The 27,167-nt window shown below is 38.5% G+C and overlaps 1 protein-coding gene and 1 long non-coding RNA gene across 2 annotated transcripts; one reads left to right on the top strand and one right to left on the bottom strand.

Moving 5' to 3' along the window:
* Positions 1-58: 58 nt before the first annotated feature.
* Positions 59-24,376, top strand: ppp3r1b (protein phosphatase 3 (formerly 2B), regulatory s1ubunit B, alpha isoform, b). Its single transcript, XM_082164254.1, has 6 exons — positions 59-191; positions 5,072-5,111; positions 16,086-16,262; positions 16,618-16,677; positions 18,621-18,805; positions 22,171-24,376. Exons 1-6 carry the CDS (start codon positions 189-191, stop codon positions 22,216-22,218), a joined length of 513 nt encoding a protein of 170 aa, XP_082020380.1. The 5' UTR covers positions 59-188; the 3' UTR covers positions 22,219-24,376.
* Positions 24,070-25,153, bottom strand: LOC309494826. Its single transcript, XR_014204439.1, has 2 exons — positions 24,515-25,153; positions 24,070-24,449 (listed from the first exon to the last, which is right to left on the bottom strand). It is a non-coding gene; the product is annotated as an uncharacterized lncRNA (long non-coding RNA).
* Positions 25,154-27,167: the final 2,014 nt, after the last annotated feature.

Raw genomic sequence — 27,167 nt, 5'->3', positions numbered from 1 at the left:
ACCCACTGCCTCTCTTCCCCCTCCGCTGCGGACCTACCGAAGCCACTGCAGTGAATCCTTCAATCTTCAAACCGAGAACAAGATCCGAGCGACGCGCTGATCGCGACTTCCTCGCTCAGAAAAATAACCGTCGGCGACAGTTGAGTTCCGCGAGACTCCGCACAAGGCGAAGAAACCCCGGCGACAGAATGGTAAGGATCCCCAACAGCTCTCCCTAAACCGCTGTAAATATATCCGAGATAGCAGATGAACTTCCTATACTGTTGCGCGTCGTATCAATCGCGCGTTTAACACGCCTTTCTGGTGCCGTGACGGACTGGAAACGCGCTCGCGGTGTCGTGATCAAAGCCGTTGTTGATAAAACAGAGCCATGGCTGTCAGTGTGTGTGGCCCACGTTCAGGCTCTGTACACTACGAGCTGAGAAGAAACACACACGGAAAACACGTCGCTATCTTATAGATTCCAGTGTAAATGCTGTATTTGACCCGATCAGTGATCAACTGTAATGGCGCGGCTGGAGAAGAGAAACATTGTAACGTTTTGGCTGCTAGTTCAATCGATACGGCTGTCAAACTGATCGAGAGCTGGTTTGCTCGTAAAAATAGATCCGTTGACAACTTGAATCGACTGGTTGATTCTCCAGGAAAGGTTGACTTTGCTGGGCCATCAATTATACGACGGGGATTCCTACATTTGGGGAAGTTTTCTATCCCCTGGCGTGATTTTAATATACAACTTTTTCATCAAACAGTTCTTTAGTATTTCCCTTTCCCTTCATTTTTAGGGTTTCTTAAAGGGATAGTTCACCCAAAAATAATTTACTCACCCTCAAGTTGTTCCAACCCTGTATACATTTCTGCTGAACACAAAGATGTTTTGAAGAATGTTTGTAACCAAACAGTTGTGTTTTTTCCTCAATACCAAGTCAATGGTGCGGCCCCACCACTGTTTGCTTCAATTAAAATTTTTGGGTGGACTATCCCTTTAAATTAGCTAGAAGGTCTCTGTTTGCGCTTGTCCGCCCACCCTGACTTTTCAACTTTCCCTGTATAATAGTTTTATAAAAAGTCCTGAAATGAGGGAAATTCTGCCTTGCAACTTTTCATAAGAGCGTAAAAACATTTTCGCCCTGGTTTGATATTAACGTGCATTTCTATTGTTCTTATAACAAGACATTCACTGTCCCACACACTGCTGTCATTACTGCCACACCAAGCTTTTTAGATCACAACCGTGTTTCTTCAAAAACCTAATATTTGGTTACTATAGAAATTGCAAAGTGACAGGAATGTTTTTAAAATGATTACATCATGATCTGAGAGTGGATTTATTATGCGTCATTGGCCAAACAATGTTTGAGTTTATTAGAAACATTGTTGATGAATCACGTTTACTGTAATATTTAGTGTTGTATATGCAATTTTGACAGTTAATGAGCTGATTCACATGAGAAGAATCAATTCATATCTCACTTTTTTTTTGATACAGTTCATATCTACCAATATACAGTAAGCTGAAGAAACAAGCAACCTACAGGATTCCCTAAGTTAAGCAAAACCTAAAAAATATACTTCTGATCCTAAAGTCTTATTAGTATTAGCCATATTACCAATGACAGATGAATTTCTGCCAAAATAGGGTTTTGCTCGGATGTATTGTCATTGAGGTAAACAAAAGATATGGGAAGGTGATATTTATTTTGCTTTCCTAACTATAAGTGGTTAGTTGAATATTATTTTATTTGCATTTTTGTCGTTTTTTCCCCCCTGCTGTCCTTGATCCTGTCAGAACAAATCTGCAACCCATTTTGGGGTCTTTCTTGACCTACTACAAATTAGTAAAACATTTATTTTTAAACCGTTTTCTAGTAAACTGGTTTGACTGGTCAAATAATGCAAATGTATTGGTCCGACGGTGTGGGTACCCTGAACCTGTTGTTTATGTACCAATTTCTGTGGTATAGGCTAGTCATTGAATTTAGCCTCAATTTACACCGAATTGCTATCATGAGCAGAGTGGCTGATACAATGCATATGTATGTATAATTAATGATAGCAAATAAAAGATACACAATGTTAAAGTTTTAAAACGACCCTAGTTGGAACTTGGAATGAGGGCTTCTTTTAATCAGATGCTGCAGTCGGCCAATGAGAGAATCTCAGTTGATCAGTGTGACCCTAAAAGAAGACATTCAGTGCACTCAATTCAAAGAAAGTAAAGTGTGCATACTTGGGATTCAGGATTACATGCTCCAAGGAATAGCTTCACAGACCCAGAATTAGCCTAGGCGCAGACACTACCAACACCATGTCTATATTCATCTTAAATTGTATCCCCTTGTATAAGTACTCTAGGCCCAAACATTTCTTCTGTAGTACCTTGAGATCCGGACAAAATCTGATCTTTTTCACATTTCCACTGCTGATTTGGGTGGAAAATGAGTTTAAAAAAGGAGGAGAGCTGAGAGTGCCATACTTATGTTAACTTCATGCTAAAGTTCTATATTCTGAAACAATGGCCAGTTAACAGTAGCTTGCCTTGTACCATATTTGCTAACTTTGGATTGTATTTGATGTTGCTGTCTCTTTAGGATGAATCCCTTAATCAGTTAATTTGTGGAATTGATTCAAGTCGAAATGAAACACAAGTAGTGACCGATCTTTTCTTCCGTATTGTGACGTATATCTGATTATAACGGATAAATGAAAACAAATGTAAGGCGGGGCTTGGATCTATGTAGTGGTTGTTGATTGGATGTTGAGATGTGGATGCAGGCCCTGTCCCAAATGGCACACTTCATGTGGACTTGCACTGGCCGCCACGTGCGTTAAGTCCACAAGACCGTTGGGTTTCAGAAGTTTCCCTTTGCGGCCGTTACGTGTACCTTTACCGAGACCGCAAACCCACTAGCTCTGCAGACTTCTACCCGACAGTCACAGCGGCGTAACTGCACGAAAGTGTGGACTTGGAGGAAGATTGCGAGGGTTTTGGGTTCTATTTGGGACAGGGCCGCTGATGAACACGAGCTTGAAGGAGCAGGGTTTAAGTGCACTAAATGATTGAAGAAGTCCTGCTTACGTCATCAGAGAAAAGTCTTGTGTTTTAAACAATACGAGGTCCAAATTTTTTTTTTAAATGTAACATGCACAGATGACTTGTTCACAATAAGATGTGTAAGCATGCATGTGGAAAATAGATGATGTGAATTTTCTTTAAAACAGCAATGAAAAGTAGTACATCTGCAAAATTATGCAGATGTATATCTGTTGACCTCATGTTTAGGGGTACGGGCCTGATATCTGACAAATCACAAGGGGTTCCCTTGAAAGTAAAGATATAAGTGCCATAAAGGGTCAAATGTAGCGCAAATATAGTTACATTTTAGCCGAGCATTCATTCCCTGTATGAAAGTTTCCTCCAGCTTTTGCTTTGCTTTGAGGTGTCTTTCCTTGCCCGGTGACTTTGCTCACGCTTTAGGCCATATAACCAGATGAAGTAATCCTAAACCCTCAATCCACTTTAAGTTAATTTGCTGTCGCTCTACCACTAAAGTTAAAATAGCACAGGGCACTCAACCTTAGCTAACCTACTAGCTGTGGCAAAAACACCGTCTGATTGTAGAGCACATGAGCGCACTAACTCATTTTAGAGGGAGAGACATACTGAAACGGCTCTATTTGAATACAGTAAATAAGAGAAGTCTCTGTGTTTGACCACACAGTGACTGAAGTGTGACCTGTCCCACGCGGGTTTAATCTACTTCCACACCATATGTGCAAACACGCATGTACACACAGCGCCAAAAATACATCTCCTCTACTACATGTTTTATCAGCGCCAAAGTGTGCTCGAATGTTATATTACAACATTAATGTTAACACTTCTCCTTTTTACAGTTTTCGTTCATTTTATCTTATCTTATCCCCATGAAATAGTTGGATCACAATCACATAGCCACACGGGGACTTGGCTTTGTAAGCTGTGAAACTGTGTGATACACATTTAATGGAGAGCTATAGATATTGTGGAAGTTGCTGTAGATCCTTCTAGGCACAGCGATGGCCCAGTATATCTGTCCCGCTCTCTATATTGGGTTGTGGTAGCTTTGGTTTCCTCCTGCGAGTCACAACAGGCCTTCAGCAATCCGCTCCTGAAGGCACCAGCCCACTTGCTGACTTGAAACAACTTGATTTTTGTCTGGGATGTCACGCCTATTGAGAAATCGTTTGTTGAAATCTTGCCCTCTGGCTGCCTTGTAGTTCATTTAAAAATCAAATTGTATAATTTACGCATCCCAATGCCAAATTTATTTTTCTTCCCTGAAACCCAAAATGAGATGCAGCCTCACCAAGGCTCATTCATAAAATTCAGTCAAGCTTTAATGTTGTGAAATATTATTACAATTGAAAAGTGACAGTAAAGCTATTTATAATACAAAATATTTCTGTTTCAAAGAAATAATCAAAGAATACTGAAAAAATGTATCGCCGTTTTCACACAAATAAATATGAAACCTTCATTCGTTATCATAAATGTCTCTTGGACAGCAAATCATCATATTAGAATGATTTCTGAAGGATCATGTGACACTGAAGACTGGAGTAATGATGCTGAAAAAAATTCTGCTTTGCGTCACAGGATATTAGATATTGGTGTTTATACCATTTACATCTATAATAATCCAGTTTCATTTGCCATCTGTAGCGCCGTAAACACACCTCGAAAATCTGATTATCTACTTAACTAAGACGCGTCAGGTGCCATAGTGGTGTGACTCTGAGGACCCTTTCCCCTTGTGACTTGGGTGACAGCTATGTGTCATTTAGTGAGAACATAGTGAACATTTACTACATCAACACACACACAACTTTTTCATTACAGGAAATAGTAGCCTAAAAGACATATATTATGCTTGGTTGAGGTATTTGATGAAACCAAATCATTGATTATGTAGTTATAATTTAATTTATTTCCTCAATCAGTATCAACGACATAAAAAAATGAATTCGCCTTGGTTAACATTTTAAGTGTGTTGTCATGCTGATTCAGACTCTTGTTCTCTCTCTACAGGGAAATGAGGCGAGTTATCCCTTGGAGATGTGCTCACACTGTAAGTAAATTGGGTATTCTAGTACTTTTCTTTACTATTTAATTTGTAAATGGGGAAATTCAGTCATAGTTTGTGCAGGTCGAGCACTAGATCTAAAACGATGCCTTAAACACTACCTGTACATGTCTGGATTTGTTTCAACATTTGTCAAAAACATGTGTTTTCGACTTCAACAATATGGAAAATGGTGATTATGTAATTATTGAGGATTATGTAAGAGATGACGAGGTTTGGAAACTGATGCATTTTGTATGCTAGGATGGGTTAAAATCCCTTTAAGGCAAGTCAGTCCACATGGCGGCCATCTTGACAGGGCCCCTGGGCTGTGGTTAAATTAGGTTTTGTGACCGTTTTGTTTCCTTCCTACAAGAAAGAACTAGATATTGCATTATATTGCACTACTGCATAAAGTAAATATCTTTAAAATGTACTTTTGGATGAAAAGAAACTGGCCAATCAAAGCACTCTGGGCTTATCAGAAGGAGGGGCTTTGTAGAAATCAGCAAGTTTCAGACAGACTAGGAATAGAGGAGCTGCAATAATGTACAGCATGAAAAAAACCTTAAAGCATAACCTAATCTATTAACCCAGTAAACAAAAGAATGACCTTTTAAAATGGTATCAAATGACCCTTTAATATTTTAAATTAGTTTTATATTAGTAGTTTATATTTTCCATTTTAATTTTAATTAAACTTTTAGTTATTTTATTGTGTTTTTGTCATTTTATTGTTTATAAACATGTCTATTTAGGTGGGGTTTAAAAAAAAATATATTGAATATCAATTTTAGTACTTTAAAGGTTGTATCAGTGATTTCAGGCCCCAAAAAAAAATCACATTCATCTAATCTTTCCTAACGATTCGCTAGCTGCCCGCCCCATAAGCAGGCCGTCAAAAAAACGCGTCTTTGTAGGCAGCCTAGGCTCCGAGATCTGCTCACAAAAACAATTGGTTTCACCAACCACTTAAAACCAAAACATATAGTGTTCCAACCAATCACCGACTGGAAGGTGGAGGGTGTTGTGAGGTTTTGTGCTCGTGCACGGCTGCACGCGAAGTTGGAGCTGAAGAAGAAGCTGGCTCAAAACCTCACAACACCCTCCCCCTGTCGGTGATTGGTTGGAACACTATATGTTTTGGTTTTAAGTGGTTGGTGAAACCAATTGTTTTTGTGTGCAGATCTCAGAGCCAGCTAGCGAATCGTTAGGAAAGATTAGATGAATGTGATAAAAAAAAATGTGGGCCTGAAATCACTGATACAACCTTTAACCTAAATAAACCACTTTATTGTGTCAATGCTTTTTTCAATTGACCCTCCTGCAAATCTACGTCACATAAACAAAGATGAACCATGGTTAGTCACCAGAGCTGCACAATTCTGGATAAACTGAGAATGACTAACAAATTCTAACTAAACAAAATAAAATTTTACCAGAGGTTATGACAAAATGTTGATTGCTGCAGTCTAGTTTTAAAACATTTAATTAATTTAAATTATTATAATTTTTTGTTTTTTAATCAGGTTGAATAAATGATTCAATGACTCGCTCATAAATACTTCACTTGTTTCACTACTTGATGAATCAGCCTTTTTGAACAAACCCTTTTGAATAAACGATTCAATGGCAAACACATTTTTTAACAGTCACGTGTCGCCACCTACTGGCGTAACGATGTAATCATCTGTGGTAATGATTTGCAACACAGAAATAATTATACTGTGTGGTTGAAAAGACTGTCTGTGAGCTTTTTCATATCTAAACATGACCACTGCTCTTTCTGGCTCAGCGGTGTGATTTTGTCAAAGATTAATAGACATGTCTGAATCGTTGTCATTTAGGAATAAGATCGCGTGGGTGTTTAATTCGATCTTTTAGCGATTAATCGTGCAGCTTTATCAGTCAAGACATGTTGCTCGATGTGGATGATCAGAATAAGCAGCCGTCAGTGTAGTCTAGTTTGGTCCTTTAAACACTTGTGCCTGCTGCTTTGGGATCAGCTGGAAGATCGAGACATGAGGGAGAGGGCTTTCCCTGGATCAGTGGGGCTCTCCAGGTTTGGAAGAGGGCCAGTGCTAGACAGGGTGGCGTAAGGGTGCTTGCTGTGGATATGTGGGCTATAAATGCCTCCAGCTGGTAAAGGTTAGTCTCGGGGCTGCGGGAAGCACAAGCCTGTTTATTTATAGAGTTGGTGGGGGTGAGTAAAAGATCATGAGGCGATGGCCCATTTTTTAATAGGTTTCTTTTTTGTGTGGTTCGTAATTCTTGACAAACACATTTAGGAGAGCTTTTAGGATTTTTGATAACCCTTTTTTTGCTGTGAATGTGATGGCCGAAAAGTCTACAAACCTCTTTCAGTTCCAACTGTTTCCACTTATTTAAAGGGACGGTTCACCCAAAAATCTATATTCCGCCATCATTTGCTCAACCTCATGTTGTTCCAAACTAAAAAAAAAATTCTTATTGTTTTGTCCAAACAATGAAAGTCAAAGGGGATCTTCTTTTGTGCTCCAAGCAGACAAAAGAAAGTCATACAGGTTTGGAAAGACATGAGGGTGAGCAAATGATTACAGAATTGTTGTTGTCGGGCGAACTATCCCTTTAAGAAATAATTCTAATGTTACTGTTACTTCATAACCTTTGCACATATAGAGAAGGAAAATGCAGAAAATTCTCCACTTTGTAAGTAAAGATTATTAGAGTATGTTTTATAAGCAAATATTATTTCAGTCTTTCTGTTTAATTCAATGTGTTGCATGCTTTGTAATTATTTTGGAAGTTCACTAGCTATTTTTAAATGATAAAATTGTTCACAGAGATGGGATTAAGATGGGTCTTACTCGTACGTACCGCGGAGAACAAGCTACACGTGTGTGTCCTGTGAATAAGAGGACAAAACTCTTTCAAATATTTGATGGCACTAACATGGCAAATCCAGTGATTTTATTCTTCCTCAACACCGTAATGATGAAAGCAGTGGGAGGTCAAAGGTCAAGGCGAGCCGAATTCCCAGGAGCTTATGCTGCCGAATGAGGTTCCAGTAATGAATTGTGCAGGACTGTAACTGGGTGATAACGAGTGTGCTGCTGTGAAACTGAGCCACCTGTTGGTCAGATGGGTGCTTGGCAACCACAAGGACATCATAAGGCCTCTCAAATTAGCAGCTGTGGTAACACAACACTTATGACATCATCCCAAATCAGTTTTGTAGATGAGATGCATCTGGCAAACACAGACTGTTTATTTGACATACAAAAGAAAAGATGATTCTGGTCACCAGTCACTACATTTCACCCCTACACTGTTTTATTTGATCATGAGAAGGCATTATGTTTAAGAGGGATGTGCACACGAAATGGATATCGGTGTCCAAAATCGCCCCCTATACCCTCACTCACTATTCCCCACATTAGTCCACTAATCTAGTCCACATGAAGGAGTGAATGAAAACGAGTGAGTGAATTTGGACACTGAGGGCTGTTGTCTTTGCATAGTTTGTGCTTGTTTGTGTTGTTGAAACTTAACAAACTAGCAGCTCCAGCTGTAATGAAAAGATTTATCTTGAACTCTGTCATGGAAATTAGCATAAACCTTAATTAAACAATTTAATAATCAAGTAAAAAGGAATTATTTATACCTGTATGATATGATGCTGTACCCACATTGGACCAGCGGTTTGGAAAATGGATGGATGGAGGATTCAGCTGCGGCGCCATCTTCTGGTCAGACGCAGGAATTTAGTCGGTGACTCTCACAGTGCATTATGGGTATTCTCTAGCCATTGAGCGTACATCGATTGTACACTCGTTATTGCGGTGCATTGTGGGATTGAATGTGTGCATTCGATAACGTTTACTATGGTTTCGGACACCACTTCAAATGGCTGTTCCCTCAAATAGTGCCCTATTTAAGGGTATAGGGGTGATTTCGGACACAGACACACTTTAAAAATTTTTTTGAGGAAGTGCTTCAATATTCAATATTAAAGTAGTATTAGACAAAGGGGAACTGGAGCGCTGCTGGTATCCCTTGTATCCTCTGGTACTTGTGGAAGGGTTAAATGTTCATAAAAAAGAATTGGAAAAAAATCCAGGTCCAGTCACTCAGTAGGATGCAAAAGTTAAAAAGCCTTTTTTATTTTAAAGGGCTAAAGCATTAAAACACCAATGCGTATCGGCCCACTGGCCTTCATCAGGGTGTTGGTAACAAACAAACAGAATCAAGCCATACTTATAGTTGCATTGATTATTAAAGTAGTATTGTTCCAGGTTAAATAAGTTAAGTTATTAATTGACAGCATGTGTGGCATAATTTTGATTACCACAAAATATTATTTCGACACACCCATCGTTTTCTTAAAATCAAGGTTGCACTGAGGTTGTAATGCAAGTGAGCCAGATTTTGGCGGATTTAAAAGCAGAATGTGAAATGAAACTTACAATATTCACTTCTATTGAAAGTGCCTAATGTTGTTTGTTTGTTGTTTTTTTATATAAAACTAGTGAAAATGGATATCTATGGTAATTATGTCACAAAGGCTTTGTACTGAACCCAGAATATTCCTGGTTTTGGATTCACCTGATCCCAAATAGACATGTGTCTTAGAGAGGGCATTTACATAAGACTCGTTCTTGCATTTAAAAACGTCTAGTGTTGTTGACACATTTTAGAAGTGGAACGCTAATTAAAGCAACAATCTGCAGCAGAAATGATATAGCAAAAGTTGACACATTTCTCTAATGAGCGTGTGCACCACTCTTCTCCCTCCGCGGAGATGGATGTCCTTGTTGCTAGGGGGCTTTTCTGAGAGGCCCTTATCAGCCATTACAGTGTGAGAGACCATAGACGATCAGCCCGACTGCTATAAATATTTTCCCATCTCGACATTGTTTGAATACTGTGGGTCAGTGATGCAACAGTCATGCTGACGCCAAAGTGCCTGTAGTGAAGAGTGTGAAACTTTATTTTTATTAGAGATCCGCTGATACGGATAGACGATTATTCAGAATGATATCTACCGATAGTTCGATTTTTCTTAAGGGAAAAAAATCTTTCCCAAATAATGCTGCAAACTATACAGGGACCCCTCTCATTTGGTACATTAAAATTAACAACAGCTATTATATTCAACTGGTATTTATTTTCAGATATGTTCATGCATGTTTCCTCTTGCTATAATTTGCGTTAAAGTGTAAGAAAGACTCTGCCGCTTCATCTGAGGCTCTACAGATCTGTCATGTCACATTTAAAAGCGTCAAAATGCCATTTATTGTTTGAATTTTGTGATAAAATGGACAGAATTTGAAAGCTGAGACTTTGTTTCTTATCCGAAGTAACAGAGCACAAAGCTCCTTGAGATTATTGAATGGGAGGCGCTTCAAATAATGATTGGTGTGGGAAAAAACGCAAACCTGACAATCCTGGCTTCAACTATGGGTGATTCACAGGGTCAAATAGAGCCTGCTTTAACGTCGCTATTTTTAACTGTCAATGCGTTACTGTTGCATTAACTTGCCCTCAACACAAGAGAGATTTTCTTCACACACATTATGGGTTGCAGTCTGAACACGTTTTTCCGCACCCTTTTGATTGACAGGATACAATCAGCCCTGATCATTGGCTATTTTAAACGTACAGTATGGAATTTTTCGCCACTAGGGGTCGCTAACCTATTTACAATAACAAAGGCGTAGTTTGATGACGCAACATTTGCTAAGAATTATGGATCTTGTCGTCAACGTCAAGCCGACCGATCTAATCTATGGATCTAATAATGTTTATGGATGACTGAATACATCGGTGCTTTTATCATATGACTGTGATATGAAGCAGTTCGGGATTGCTAAGAGACAGCTATCAGCTCCACACGCGACACGATATGAACATTTCATTCTACTGAACTAACGTTACACGCGAGTGCAGAATTACTACTCACAGTCACAGGTCAGTTTATTAGACAAATTAAACTTGTGAGGTAACGCAGCGTTGTTTCACTTGGTCTAACATTACACTATCACACTAAACTGCATTTGAATGTGTTAAATGTATGTGTTAGTTTGTCTGTATGAGACTAGCAGTAAGCTAGATCAACATTAGAATAACATACAGATCATATTCTAACATTTCATCATGTTGAGCTATATAACATTGATTAGTTTTATGTAAATGTGCTCACCTGTTTAATAAAGTACATGTAGAAGCGGTCGAAGTCTCGGACGTGGAGCTCTCGTTTATATACTGTCTATGGAACCTAGTCTCGTTTTTACATGTGCCACAACAGCAAATACTGAAGCAATCATTAAAAAACTTAAATCGTCCAAAGCGAAAGATGTCCATGGAATGGACACAGTAATGCTCAAAAATCTCAGTTTATCACTTGCCAGTCCCATTACAATAATTATGAATCACTCCATATGCCAAGCAGAATTTCCAAACACATGGAAAACAGCTATTGTATCACCTATTTTTAAAACAGGAAACCCACAATTCGTCTCTAATTATAGACCGATCAGTATCCTACCTGTAATGTCTAAGGTCCTTGAGAAATGGACATCTGATCATGTAAAAGACCATTTAAATAATAGCTCCTTTCATCTTCACCCACTACAGTTCGGATTTCGACCTAACCATTCAACTGAGTCAGCAAATTGCTATTTTATTGATAAAATCAAGTTATCACTTGACAGCAATAGCATTGTAGGAGCGGTCTTTCTTGACCTTAGAAAAGCATTCGATACAGTAAACCATCGTATCCTATTGGCTAAATTATCCGCTTTTAATCTCTCAGATAAGGTATTAAAATGGATAAATTCATATCTCTGTCAACGATTACAAACTGTTCGTGTTGATAATAGTCAGTCCGAGCCCCTCCCTCTGTCGACCGGCCTGCCACAAGGCTCCATATTATCCCCTGTCTTATTCTGTATGTACATTAACGATCTACCACTGGTGTGCCCGGAGGTTAACATTCAAATGTACGCGGATGACACAGTTTTGTACGTACATGGATCTTCAAAAACTGAGGTAGCTGAAAAGCTTACAAATGTGATGGTTAAAGTAACAAAATGGTTGAATGAATCATGTTTACAACTTAATATGTCAAAAACTGTGGGTATGTACTTTACAAAATCACATAAGGTAAACAAAGATGCAGATATTTTAGTGTCAGGGGAAAAAATACAAATAGTCCAAGAATACAAATATCTTGGCATTTATCTAGACACCAAACTAAATTTTAGATCACATATAAAGCAAACGTGTAAAAAAGTCAAATTTAATTTAGCTAACTTCCGATTTATTAGAAATTCAATGTCCATTCAAGCGGCCAAAACCTTCATGCACTCAATGATTCTATCTTATTTTACTTATTGTTTAACGAGCTGGTCCCAGTCTAACTCGACTACTCTGAGTGTCTGTTTGTATAGAGATTGTAGTGGTTTCAAAGTACTTGATAAGAAACCGAAACATTTTCACCACTGCGCTATTTTATTAAAATACAATATTTTAAGCTGGGAAAATTTAATAAAGTTCACAAATTGCTGTCAGGTCTATAAAATCTTACATGGAATGGCCCCGCCACCCCTTGGCGATTTTGTTAAACTTAGAACAACTACACACAGAATCACCAGAGGAGTGTCAAGAGGTGACTGTATTATTCCACTTAGAAAAAGTGCTTTTAGTCAGTCCGCCTTCTCTGTTAGGGCTTCTCAGGAGTGGAATACCATTCCGTCATCAATCAGAGACATTAATACATATAGCCTTTTTCGATTACATCTGAAACGTTGGCTTATTAGTAATCAGACCTGTCAACACTAAAGTCTTGTTTTTGCCCGTTTGTGTTACAGTTGTGAATGTGTGTTTTTGTTTTGTGATTTTAGATTTTTTATTTTTGTATAAACTTGCAATGATGTTAAAACTGATCATCTTCATATGCATCTAACAAATGGTTTAATCTGTTACACCGACAATGCATGCTACTTGCTGCTACTGCTTGTGTATATTATTAGGATGCTTTTCAGAACAAATTTTAGTGAGATTCTATATTTTTATAATTATCTTCTACTGCAGCTACGCTGTAGCAGACATATTTGTATTTACATGCAAACTCTTAAAAAATTTGTATTCTCCCTAGGGTGCCACTGTACATCTGGCAACCAGGACTACAGATGAAAATTAGCCACTGGCTAACTCTGGCATGTTACAGGCATACTGTTGTTAATATGCACTGTCCTGGTAAATAAATAAAATAATAATAATAATATGGGAGCTCTAGGCATCTCGAAAACACCGCGCTGATATTGATTCTCGTTTTAGTTCTCCTTTTGTATCCAAAGTCTGCTTGCCATGGTCCATAATGTTTGAACGAAACAACAACAGCGTAGTTCATAGCTCTGGTTGCCATGGCAGTACGAGCGGAAACCAGGGACAACGCGGATATGACGCCATTGACGGCGACAAAACGGAAATAAAGAAACGGGACGTTTCTCGAATTAAATTACAAATTTCTCCTGGTTTGAAAGTTGTTGGAAACAGTCGGGATAATGTGAGTACACAACTAAAAAAAATATATAACATAGATATAGTGATTTTTGCTATTTTTAAAGCAAAAAAGTTACATATTGTGGCTTTAAAAAAAATCGTCCGATAGTGAAATTGCTTTTATCGGCCAATACAGATTATTAGCCAATACATCGGTGCATCTATAATTTGTATTCTTTTTAGGCCTAGAAAGCCCCTTTAGGTAATGCAAATCTGACCTAAAATGACCCCATTCACCACTTTCAGTATATGGACTGTAACACCCTTTGTCCCGATGTCTCGCGGCACGACAGATGCATGATGGTGTAATACAGTCACCTGGTTTATTGACACACATTGGCACTAGCTCTATCAGGGTTAATCCATGGTATATTAATAGATATTAAGTATGAGCAGTTATATCATCTGCTTTAGGGTAATAGAAATAGCACAGCAGAAATCGGCATGCGTCTCTTAACCTCTCTTGAACCACGGAGAATAACTGGATGTGCAACAGCAGTAACCCAGAGCTTGTTTCAGCAGTGACAGGGTCTCAGGCTGCTTTTCATTTACACGGCTGTTTTTGGAACCCATTCAACGTAAATGACGTGCTTAAATACTGAATATGATTGTCCTCCCGAGACCCAGATATTCGATTTGTCCTCTGTTGAAGACTTTCCCCCCCCCCCTGAATTGCTGAGTATGCAATACCTGATTAATCTGGTCTGTCAGGGATATTTAAATGATTTAGGTCGCTAGGGGTCGCTAACCTCTTACAATAACAAAGGCGTTGGTTGATGACGCAGTGATAAGTGGAATCATGGAACTTGTCGTCATGCCGATGGATCTAATAATGTTTATGGATGAGTGAAAACATTCATGTTTTTTAACATGACTGTGGTATGAAGCAGGTCGCGATTGCTAATGAGAGACGGGTATAAGTGCCACACGCGAGTCCCGCGGATATAAAGGAATGAGGACATTTAATTCTACCGAACTAACTTACCCACAAGTGCTGAATTACTACTCACACAGGTCAGTTTATTTGACGAATTAAACTTGTGAGGTAACGCAGCGCTGTTTCACTTGGTCTACACTATCACACTAAACAGCATTTGAGTGTGTTGAAAGTTCTAATGTTTTTCTCTGTGTTAAGTTTGTTGGCTATAGACTAGCAGTAAGCTAGATCATCATTAGAATAACATACTGATCATATTCTAACATTTCATCATGTTGAGCTATATAACATTGATTTGTTTTATGTACATTTGCTCACCTGTCTAATAAAGTACATGCAAGAGCGGCGTCTCTGTCAAGTCGAAGTTTGCCGCGAAGCTCTCGGCATCTCAAACGCCATGCCGATATTGATCCTCGTTTTAGTTCTCCTTTTGTCCCAAAGTCTGTTTGCCATGATCCGTAATGTTTGAACGAAACAACAACCGAGTGCCGCTAAATATTACTCTAAATCAGCCGCTAAATCACTCCGCAGAAGTAGCAGTGCTTCGCCTTCTGAGAATATAGTTCCCAGTATGTATACGGTTAGAAGATAGCTGTGTCTCATGTGACCTTGTTATTTGTACACGCTGTGACTATACAAATCACAACATGTAAACAGGAAAATGTTGGCGTTATTTTGTCACTTATTGGGAGCAGTATGCTAGCTGGAGCCGTTTACCTCCAGTCTTTGTGCTAAGCTAGGCTAGCGGTGGGTGCGTCAGACAGAGTTACGGCACGCACGGAGATGAAAAGGGTATGTATGGACTTATCCAACTCTGGGGGATACGGTGAATAAGCTAAAGTCCCAAAAAGTCGTCGTGTTCCTTTAACCATTTACAAAGTCGGCAAGATGCATAGTGTTTTAAAATCTTCCGATTTTAAAAGTTGTGTAGTGTATTCCAGCCTTTAGTTGAACAGAGTGAGTTGGGCCTCAGAATCGTATCTCTGACACTTGGCGACTGAAGAGTTGCAAACTTTGAGAATCGCTGATCTCTTGTGATTTCGATGTTTAATTCGATTAACCGCAAACAGTCTGACAGCTGATTACTTGAGGTGTGTACCACGTGGCTGTGTGAATGAGATTAGGTCATTTAGCAGTCCGCGGCACACAGCACAACACTGAGCCGGAGCTGAACGGCAGTCCTCTGAGAGATGACCATGACTGCCAGGCAGAAGAAACTGGGTACGGCTCCTTCTGGCTTTCTGATGGGAGCCAAAGATGGATGGGTGTGTGTGAGAGAGTGAGAGCCTTGAATATGGAGTTTAGCCTCCCTGTGTGTGTGTGTGTTTAAGACTTGTGCAAACCTCGTAACCATTAGAGATTGACGTTTTGAAGATCTATTATTGATGGTTGTAGCCGAGGGAAAGCTTAGAGAATGAGGAAAGGATGTATAATTTAGTCTGTGTTTTGTGTTGCGCTTCTATTTAAATGAATTGCTCTCTTCTCTCTCTCTATTTCAGTTGACGCTGATGAGATTAAAAGACTAGGAAAGCGGTTTAAGAAACTCGACCTTGATAACTCGGGCTCTCTCAGCGTGGAGGAGTTTATGTCTCTACCCGAGCTGCAACAGAACCCACTGGTGCAGCGAGTCATCGATATATTCGACACAGACGGCAATGGAGAAGTGGACTTTAAAGGTCAGTAAATGTGCAGTTATACAATGTTTAGGGTCTTTAAGCGTCATGATAGTGATGACATTGCAAAGCATGCTGAATTCCAATTTAGTCTTTTTTTTCCTTACATCTATTTGCATGATTAGTTGTGATTGGTCTGGTGTTTCTTGCATATATTTAACCATTCATATCTGCCTTTATGAAGAACCAACGCCTAAAATTGTTTCTTTGTGGCCTAGGAAATTTAATATTATATGTGTTTTCTGACCAGTTGAAAGCACAAGCTCAATGCTAGTTTCAGAGGTGCTCTGTGTACTTGAGGAGTTCGGTGTGTAAATGGCTACCTCATCCTTCAATTGCCTGTCTTTTTTCCTTCTAGAGTTCATTGAAGGCGTCTCTCAGTTCAGCGTCAAGGGCGACAAGGAGCAGAAGCTCCGCTGTGAGTCTCTTAAAGTTTTGAATCTCACCAGCATTTTTCCTAGTTAACCCTATGAAGCCTACTGTGTCATATTTGATGTGCAAAATTTCTAAGGCATCTACATTATCAACATGATAACTGAAACACAATCTACTCCATGCCTTCTGTCGTCTGATTGATAGTTACTGTTTCAGCAAGTCAAAGGCTTTTTAGAGTCATTTTAAAAACGTCCACCTTCAGGTCGTGGTATACGTGTCATTTTGCTCTGAAATCTTTAAAAACATAAAAAGAACTTTTATATTGTTATTAATATTTCAAGACGAACACTTACTGGACTGAAGCAACTTAGGTTTACATGATTATCCATACATACATTTTTTGAAAAATCACATGAATTGATATATCAGATGATCTCTCAATCATAATTGTATTGCATTGCATTACGTTTCATCCACAATAAAAATGGCCGCTCATAAAACTAAGCATTTAAATATTATCTTACTTAGACGTATAATTGGAAGAAATAGTGACAACTGATTTTTACATACAGCTGCTATACTGTTATAAAGATCCTATTAATTTACATTACAAGTTATCTGAATTTCATCTTGGTGCAGCTGCACCAAATTTCATATTTTTTGAATAAAATTAAGCCGTTTTTTCGTTCTAGAGTTTGAGCTTCATATTCTCACTATATGATACTACATGAGCCATAAAAGAGTCCTGCACGTGGGCGGGTGAACCACTAATATTTGATGTAATGGGTGGAAGAATATTTACGTTGTCATTTGAGAAGCGGGTGCGTGACGGGAATCAATAGGCGAGGGCGGACTGTGGGTCCAATATCCAAGACTATTTCGACTATATCCAAGACTGCTTTCAAGCGGTCCATGCATATTTGTTCACATTCTGAAGACTGTCAAAGGTTTCTATATACAATGCGTTTTGCAGAATTAAACATTATAGCCAGTCGCACTGAATTGAAGAGATGGACAGCTTCAGTGTCAAACAGGTCATGTCGAGTACAGAATTAAATTAGTACAAAAAAACACATGCAATCTTTACATATATACACTGCCCGGCCAAAAAAATAGAAAAGTCGCTGTTTGGATTTAAATGCAAAGCTTAAGAGTCTATGATTGGATCATTATTGCAGTGGTTGTGATGTTTATAGTATGTTCGGAAACAGTTCTTCTAATCCTACTTGATGGAGTGTGCAGCTTTTCATTTCTTAAACAAACATGTAGGAAAACACATCATGTTCATATTGCAGGATGATAATGTCAAGATTCATCAGGCTCAGATCAAATCGGCCAGAGTCCAAATCTTAAATTCATTGGTAGTCTTTGGGATGTGCTGGAGGAGACTTTACAGAGTGCTGGACTCTTGCATTGTCAATACAAGATCTTGACCAAAAACTGATGCACCTCTTGATGGAAATAACATCACAACATTAGTTTAAGGTCTTTCCATGAATTTAAGGTCTGGACTCAGAGGTGCCAATTCATGTGTGAAAATTATTCTTCATTCTTTCACAATTAGAGTCTGATGAATCTTGACATTGTCATCCTGGAATATGGACATGATGTGTTCCTACATGATTGTTTAAGAAATGAAAAGCTACAAACTCCATCAGTCAGAGCTAGAAGAACTGTTGCCACACATATAACATGATAGAAACATAATCACTGCAATAATGATCCAATCATAGACTCTTAACCATTTGCCTATTTAAATCCAAACAGCGACCTTTTTTGGCCTGGCATATACAGTATGTCTAATTGCGTAACAAACTTTTTTTTATTTTATGAGATTTTTTTGGATTTATTTCATGTCAGACTAAAAAAGTTGATTCAAACCAAAAAAAAATAAACACTCAAAAAAGCCATAAAACTAGTCTGTAGTGCAATGGTGCATTATATCACCTTTTCTGTCATGTTTTGATTCTTGGCTTGTTTCTGCAGTTGCGTTCAGAATTTATGACATGGACAAGGACGGCTACATATCCAACGGCGAGCTGTTCCAGGTGCTGAAGATGATGGTAGGGAATAACCTGAAGGACACCCAGCTGCAGCAGATCGTCGACAAAACCATCATCAACGCAGACAAGGACGGGGACGGGAGGATATCCTTCGAGGAGTTCTGCGCTGTGAGTCTCACATGGGTCATTTCACTTTTGGGTCTGGTTTCTAATGTAGGGATTCAGCGAAAGTTGACACACCAAACATTTTCATCCGCTGATGCCATTTTCAGCTCTCACTGCAAGAGAAAATAGGCTGAAAATAAAACAAAAGGGCTCGACATTAACGTTTGTCCAGGACGTGTTTTTTTTTTTTTCAAGGGGCAAGTGAAAGAAATTTAATTGCCCTACCAGACAAGTAGCCTGATTAAAACTTCAGCGACAAAAAATCACTAGGGTAGCATTGAAACGCAAGAATGATTCTGATTTGATTACATTCAGTGTAAAGAGTTATTGATAATGGATAGTGTATTTCTGGTAATAAGCCTGCGCTGTTGAGGCTCGCGCTGCCTGTCTCTGTGTGAGAGACTTTCGTGAGAAATTGAAAAAAAATGTGTGAAAGCTCACATAAAAAAAACATATAGAGATGCACCGATTGCAATTTTCTAGGCCAATTCCGATTTCCGATTTTTCATTGAGTTTGACCTGCCGATACCGATTTGAGCCGATTCCGATAAAAATTTTTTCCTAACCACTTTACAGCACACACAAATATTTATTTTCGATCTGTTCTTTAACCCTTTCACGCGTAAGTTTAAAATATTCTAACTGACACCCCCAGAGTGAGTTTTTTCAAGGCGAACGTTCCCTTTAATGTTTCCATGGCGACGCGTCACGCGATACACCGCAGCCACAATAATGCTGTATGACAGATGTGTCGCTTTTATTTCGCTTTTTTCTTGAAAATATTCACAAACTTGCTTACCATGTCATCAACTAGCCTATCTGATATTCCGATTCTCAAACACGTGTAAGTGAGTGTGTGTTTGGTCGTTTAAAAACCTTTATAAATAATCTTGATCTATAACATGAGATCGGCGCCGCAATGTTGTCCTGTCAGTCGGATTTACAGCACGTGAATTCATCAGTTTCTCCCGAAATAAATGCAAGAAACTGGCCGGTGAACTGAGAAGAATAGAGTAAACTTTATAGTTACTTCCACTATGTTTGTCTGATATGAATAAAACTTGTCGGCAAATTATATTTGAATAGATTGTTATTGCTGCTTCCACAGATATCAGTGTGTATTTTACAAACTCCAAATGTATTGTTTTACTCGTGCTTATGTGTATTTAAATATCTGAAACCTAAAGTAAACATTATGAGGTTGAAAACACTGCTTAGTTGTGATATATGACAGCGCTGAACGCGTCCGACTCTGGCTCAGCGCCAGCTAACGCGTGAAAGCACAGTTTGAATCTGGCAGTTATGCGACGTCACTGAACATAATGTGGCACCGTACTCTCAGGGGCACAGAAATAAAAATCCCATATATGAGACAGTACCGCTCAAAAGGTTAATCATGCGGCGCCCGAGTGCATTTGACCCGCATAAAATCGGCATATGTCAGACCAGAGCCCGTCTACGGAGAGCCTGCCCACTCCCTATTAAGTCCTATTGTACCGAATTTTGGTTGTAGTTCCACCAGAGTTCCACTGGGGGGCGCTCGCCATGAGTGCAAAATGAATGGGAGTCAATGGGGCTAGACGGCTAAATTTGTCTCTTTCACCCGATTGCCGTTGAGAAATTTCAGATTTGATTGTAGGTTTTGCAAGTTCAACATGGGTTATAGGTCGAACGTTGAATGAACAAGTACTTATGTCCTTTCGATTTCTTACAGGTTGAGTTGTTGTTGCCCATAACACACTAGCATTCTGCTAATGAACGCTGATTGGTCAGTGAAGGACTGATTACGTCCAGAGATACCGCTTGATGGCATCGTGGCATCCGAAGCGGGACCAGAAACAAACAAAACAAAAACTCTTCTAGCACGTGTATTTCCCTGTGTCAGCTGTGTTGTCGATGCCTCGAGAGAAAAGAAAGTGCAGAGCGCGAAAGCACCAAAGTGACTGAAGGATTGCCGTAAAGCAGTATCTCTGGTCGTACGATGTGTATGACGTCATTGACACTTTAAAATACTTTTTAAAGCAAATAAGTGACTCAAAAAAATCTAACACCAAGCAATGTGTAATTTCTTTGCATCCCCTTTCGAAAACAACATTCAAATTACTCACAAAAAATTATATCCTGAGAAAAGTGGATTTTGAGAGCAATATCTCCATAGACCTCCATTCATTCTGCACTCGTCCTGTGAGCGCCCTCATATGGAATCAGAGTGGAACTGCAACCAGTTCAGAAGCCGGAAGTGTACTGAGAGTGAAACTTCTTGCCATATTAGACATTCTCTGGTCAGACTGACCGGCCGATCACGTGAAAATCGGCCAATTCCGGTCACCAGCCGATCAATCGGTGCATCTCTAAAAACATACTGATTACTGAGGTAGTAACTTAATTCAAAATGTTTAGTTTTTTATGCATAACATATGATATAGTTAAGTTACATAACACGACCCAGGGAGCTGTTTTGCCGAATATTATCACGATTGCAAATGTTTCAATGATTTTATAGTTCAATAAACAAGTAGTTAATATTAAATCACTTACATTTTAGACACAATATTGACTGTTTTTATTGTATTTCACCAAAGACCACAGCAGAACCATTGCGTATTTTCAAAGCAACACTCAGCGGTGTTTTGTTATTGAATGATTCAGCGTTTTGAACTAATCGGTTAAATCAAAGATTCATTGACTCACTTATTAAATCACTTACTGCCACCTACTGGCAGTTTAGTTTTACGTTTAAAAGTATCATGGCATTTTTTCATTTTTTTTACATTTCTTATTAAAAAATGTATTTAAAACATTAACCACATTAAACCAAATTAAAATTTGCAGTCTAAATTATTTCATGTGATTGGTAACGGCCCTATAGTGTCTTATTATTATAATTGCATGTATTGATCAAATGTAGGAATTTGACATGAAAGATGACGCATACATTTAATAAGGTTATTAACCAAAAATATGCATATTAAGTATTTAAATCTGATAGAACACTGATGACAATATTCATCAGTAACTTTTGTACTCGGACAAGCACATGACAAGGCTTAATGTCGAACCCTGCATTGGTTGTTGTTGGTTTCAAATTATTTTATTTTATACGTTTCTATCTCTATAAACGGTTTTGAAAAATCTTTGTCCAGTACTCGTGAATAAATGTATTGATTTTTAATATGAATGTAATTATTATAGATATTTTGCCTGTGTTTTTTAGTTTTGGTATGTTTTTGCGGTGGTGCTTTAATTAGCGCGCTGCAAGATAAAAAAAAAAGTGGGTTATTGAAACATTACACTTTCTTTTTTACAATCTCTGGTTATGAAATGCACTGACTTTTTTTTTTTTTTTTTTTGTCACCCTTTATCCGCAGGTGGTTGGTGGCTTAGACATTCACAAAAAGATGGTGGTGGACGTGTGAAGAGACGAAACAGGCCCTTCACTGAACACCCTCTTTTTCACTTCTCCATTTCTGAGAATCAGCTCCAGACGTTCTGCTAACACGCGCGCTCTCTCTCTCTCTTTCTCTCTCTCTTTCTGTCTTTCTCTCTTTCAATGGAAGTATTTCTCTGAATGATGCCTCTGTTCCCCGTCTGTACTCCCTGAGCCTTGTGACGCCTGCCATCCTAAGTGTTAAAGAGCATGAGATTCTTCTGTCCACGTTCTCGGGTATTTAAGGACAGTCAGAGAGACGTCGTCTCTGTCGATTACCGAGCGATTCAGTGTGGTGGAGAAGGAATAGAGGAGGGGGGGGGTGTGTGTGTATGTGTGTACGTTCTTTATTTTTATTTTTGAAGGGGGGGAGTTTTTGTATTTATTTTGGTCCTGTCTTTTTTTTTAAAGATGATCTAGGTCTACAGGGAATACATGTATGCGAGCGACATATGACTTGACACTTGATTTCAGTGCAACACGCTTCAAGCATGAAGTGCCAATCGAAACCTACAATAGCTGAATATTGAAATCGCTATCTGATGTTCTTCATGTCATGGGGAGATTAAAAAAAGTTTAACAAGCTTATTGTTTTTATGTTTCCACCTCTTTTGGTTTTGATATCTGCTTCAGATCTCATGCAAAAATCCACTTCGAATTTTCTACCGAGAATGTGTGCGTGTATGTGAACGTGTGCTGTGTTAATATTGTCAGGGAGTTCATCTACCGTCTTGCTTTCTGATATACAGTAGACTAGGATAAAAAGTAAATATATTTGAAGTTGTGCACATATATACGTATGGTTTACTTTTTAAGACGGGTGTTTTATCGCAGGGGTCGCGGGTGGGGAGGGGCGATCAGATCACATATTACTGTAGGATGGAACCGTGCCATCAGTAAACTCTCAACTTTTTTTGTGTGTGTGTATTCTGGATTTATTACCATTTTAACACCGCAAACGAGTCATTTTGATTTACCTCTCGACATTGTAGTTACTTAAAGGATACAGTGCATATTGTGGCGGACTGAACCCACAATATAACTCCTGATTTGAATATTTGTTGTGGAAATTTAAAGTAAATTTTTCCAACTTGACTGCAGGCAGCATTGTAAAGATCTTAGTAGCTCATATTTGTATATTAGGGATTGAAGGACAGAATGTGTGTTTTGTGGGCTTGGGTTTTTTAAGCTTTAATCGAGTTGGTTCGCAGCATGTTGCCGTCGAAGTAGGCAAAAAACAGACCAGACTGGCCATCAGTTTCTCTCTTTTACTTCATCATTTCAAAGACTGATCGATGGGATCGATTTGTTCAAGAAGGAGAGACCAAACTAAACGCTGTCAATGCGGATGAATACACTCGAAGCGTTCAGCCACTCCGCTAGTTTTAAATGTGAATCTCCCGCGCAAACCGGCGCCATCTTCTGCACGGAGACGGCGTGTGTTGTTCCCGACGGAGACGGGGCTTGTATGTTGTTCCCGAAGACCGTCGAGGTCTTGTGATGTGCTTGCATGAAAGGGGAGGGTTTGGTTTCTCTCTATTTTTTTTCTTTCTATTGTGCATGTAGATTTTTTTTGGGGGGGGGGGGGTTCTCTTGTTTACATATGAATCGATTTGAGATATAATCTGAATGACAGTTACATATAAATATATGGACGTTGCCAAAGTTTTGGTAAATGTTTAAATATGGAAATTATTTTAAAGCGAGTTTCTTCACTACATTTATCCATAAATATTATTATTATTATGAAAATAAACATGTGTGAGTTATTCTGGATTGGTGTCCATCACTCCCAGCGAAGCTTCGTTTTGTTCTTTCCTCTTTTTAAAAAAAGAGGGAGTTATGTTTTTTTTTTTTTCGTTATTTGTTTGGTTGAGTTGTTTTGTACAGAATGTGTGTTTATTAATGCTTCTTGCTTTCGGTTCTGTTTTGTATTTCTTCAGCTGGGGGTCAGACAGCCATCTATATAACTTTCGGTGTGGTGGGATTTTGGACAAAGGAAACACACAAGTGAATGAAAACGTTTCGCTTTTAGGTTCAACGTTTTGTTTCTTTCTTCATTTCTCTGCATGCTGCGTCATATGTTGTGGGAACCATTGAAATGTCATTCATGAAAATGAGAAATAAAATATTTGAGACTTGTACAACTGTGGTCTGGTTGTGTCAATTGCACCATAATGTTGAAAAAGCAGTTCATTTTCATGTCCCCATCATGCATTTCTTAATGTAGGCTATTGGATGGAATACTTATAAGACTGATGTCACAGTTGGGTTGTCCTTAATACTGTTGTTTTTAACCTGATCGTCAACGAGTGGATCTCTGAGCTGCTGTGAGTGAGTGGAGGCGGGGCTCATTTGCATATTCATAGAACTGGGTGAACTAAATGAGGCAAGGGTAGAGTTACATTCAAGCTATTTGGCATGAAGTTTTTAAATATGTCATTTTGGTGATCAAAGATGTTTTAAGGGATAAATTGACTAGAAAGAGACATTTTGTTTGGTGGGAAAACAAAACATCAATTATTAGCAATGGATTTCATGAATTTTCACCTGTTAGTTGGTTTGTCTCACTCTTAAATATCCTGTTTGGTAATAAATTGTCAAAAGCTGGTTCTATCTAAATTGTCACAGAGTATGGCTATCTGTTTCAATCCAAAATCCTCCATGTCATTTTCATGCCATTGTGTAAATAAATTATTAATAGTGTAATACATTTGCTAGTGTAATGTTTGTTATGCCCTTAAGTTTGGAGATGCATCCTTAAATTCCATGTACAAGCTGGTCCCCATTGACTTTTTCCGCGTTTGGTTGCCAACATTCTTCAAAATATCTTCCTTTATGTTCAGCAGAAGAAAGAACTTCATGCAAGTTTAGAACAACTTGAGGGTGAGTTCATAATGACAGAATTAATATTTCTAGGTGAACTATCCTTTTAAAGGGCCACTAAATTGTCTTGAAACCCGGAAAACAGGGTGGGACCTATCGAACAGCTCCTCCCCTTTTATAGCCAATAGCGTTTATCACAGCTCGGCGAGAGCGTTGAGCTCAGTTAAGCAGCAGTTTCTCCTTCTAATCCTCCATATCGCTTTAAAATATAGCATTCTGTGCAGAATTCACGTGACGATAACGTGAAACCAGACTTTATTTGCCCCAAGGGAAAGCATATTTACACGGTCTTAATTCCCTTATCCCCTATATGTGCCACACCGTGTAGTAAATGGTAATCGTGTGAACTGATTTTTGAAAAAGTGACTGATTTCAGCTGCAGCTTCAGCATTTATTTATAATGTAGTTTCAGATTCTAGAGAGCATTTGATTGGACAGAAAATCTGATGAGAAGCTGAAGTGCAGAGTGATGCCATCAGTCATTGATCCATATTGGCAGGAGAGAGACTGTAGATTTGAATGCTTTCATTTTCTAAATGCGAATTTTGCCATTGTTTTGAGGCACAGTAAGACTAACATATTCTTACTAAAAGCCAAAAAACTTCCATTTTGATTCATGGGGACTTTAAAAGTCTTAAAGCTGTAATATTAGTTGTTTGCCGCTAGGTGTCAGTGATACACAAACAACGAACGAACTCAAAAGGTTGCGTGAGTCAAAGGGGGAAACCCAGCAAACAATTTGTGATTAGTTTATGGTTATAATAAGAATAACATTTAAAACCAGTAGAGAACGTTTTGTATAAGTTATCATTAGGTTATTACAACAACAACAAAAAACTCCCTGTAACGTTCAGGGAAGGTTTGAATTTGGTTACAAGAGAAAAAATAACCTACAATTCCGTTAGGAGACGCTAGCGGGCAGACATTACACCTTTGAGGAAATATCGTCTTAAAGAAACGTTTAAAAATCGAAAAGGTACTAAATGCTGTGTCTTTTAAAAAAAAAAAAAAGAAGGTTATCTTAGTAGCTGTTGCTTTACAACACATTTCCCTGGCAAAGACGTTAAGTTAAAACAGCCAAAGCTGGTTTGTTAGTCTTAGCTTGTTTAAACTGCCTTTGACCAACTAGCCGTTAGACAAGAGAATCAGAGTTTCTGGTCACACTTTAGATTAGGGTCCAATTCTTAATATTAACTAAACATTAACTATGAATTTTGCCTTAATAAACTCCTAATTACTGCTTATTAATAGTTAGTAAGGTAACGTTAGTTGTTAAGTTTAGGTATGGTAGGATTAAAGATGTAGAATATGATCATGCAGAATAAGGCATTAATATTTGCTTTATAAGAACTAATAAACAGCCAATATCCTAGTAAAATGCATGCTTCTAGTTCATAGTGAGAATTGTACCCTAAACTAATACTGAGTGTCTTTATAGCCCACATCAGAGATCTTTGGATGACCAGCTTACATTTTACACAAATGGATGTGCACAGAACACATTTTGTAGTCTATTAATTGATGACTCAGAATAAATCCTCAAAAATCCACCAATATGACATGCAAAACCCTAGTAATGACACTGGTTTCACTTTATTTTGATGGTTGATGTAACACATTCTGTTGACTATAAGTAACATTGCACCTACATGTCAACTAACTCTCATTAGAGTGTTAGCAGAGTATTAGTAGACTGGTAGGGTTAGAATAAGTTGACATGTCGTTGCAAAGTTACTTATAGTCAGTAGTATGTCTGTTGGGAGAGCATCACAATAAAGCGTTAGCAGATATTAAGCACAGTCTACTCTAATGAGAGTTAGTTGATATGTAGTTGCAAAGTTACTTATAGTCAACAGACTATCAAAATAAAAGTGTTAACATGGCATGACACTTTGTTTAAACCATAGGGTAAACTTACAACAGACATTTTCCAACACGTCATTTTTTTCCTTGCAGAAACCGAGTCCCGTACTGGATCTTTCTGCAGGAGAGATTCAAGACCAGCCCTATCAGTCAGCATCAGGTGAAGCACAACAGACAAATTAGAACATC

This window comes from Leuciscus leuciscus, assembly GCF_965113295.1.
Source record: "Leuciscus leuciscus genome assembly, chromosome: 3".
NCBI classification, from domain to species: Eukaryota; Metazoa; Chordata; class Actinopteri; order Cypriniformes; family Leuciscidae; genus Leuciscus; species Leuciscus leuciscus.
Note: the sequence above shows the minus strand (reverse complement) of the source record. Positions and strands in the feature narration are given on the sequence as shown.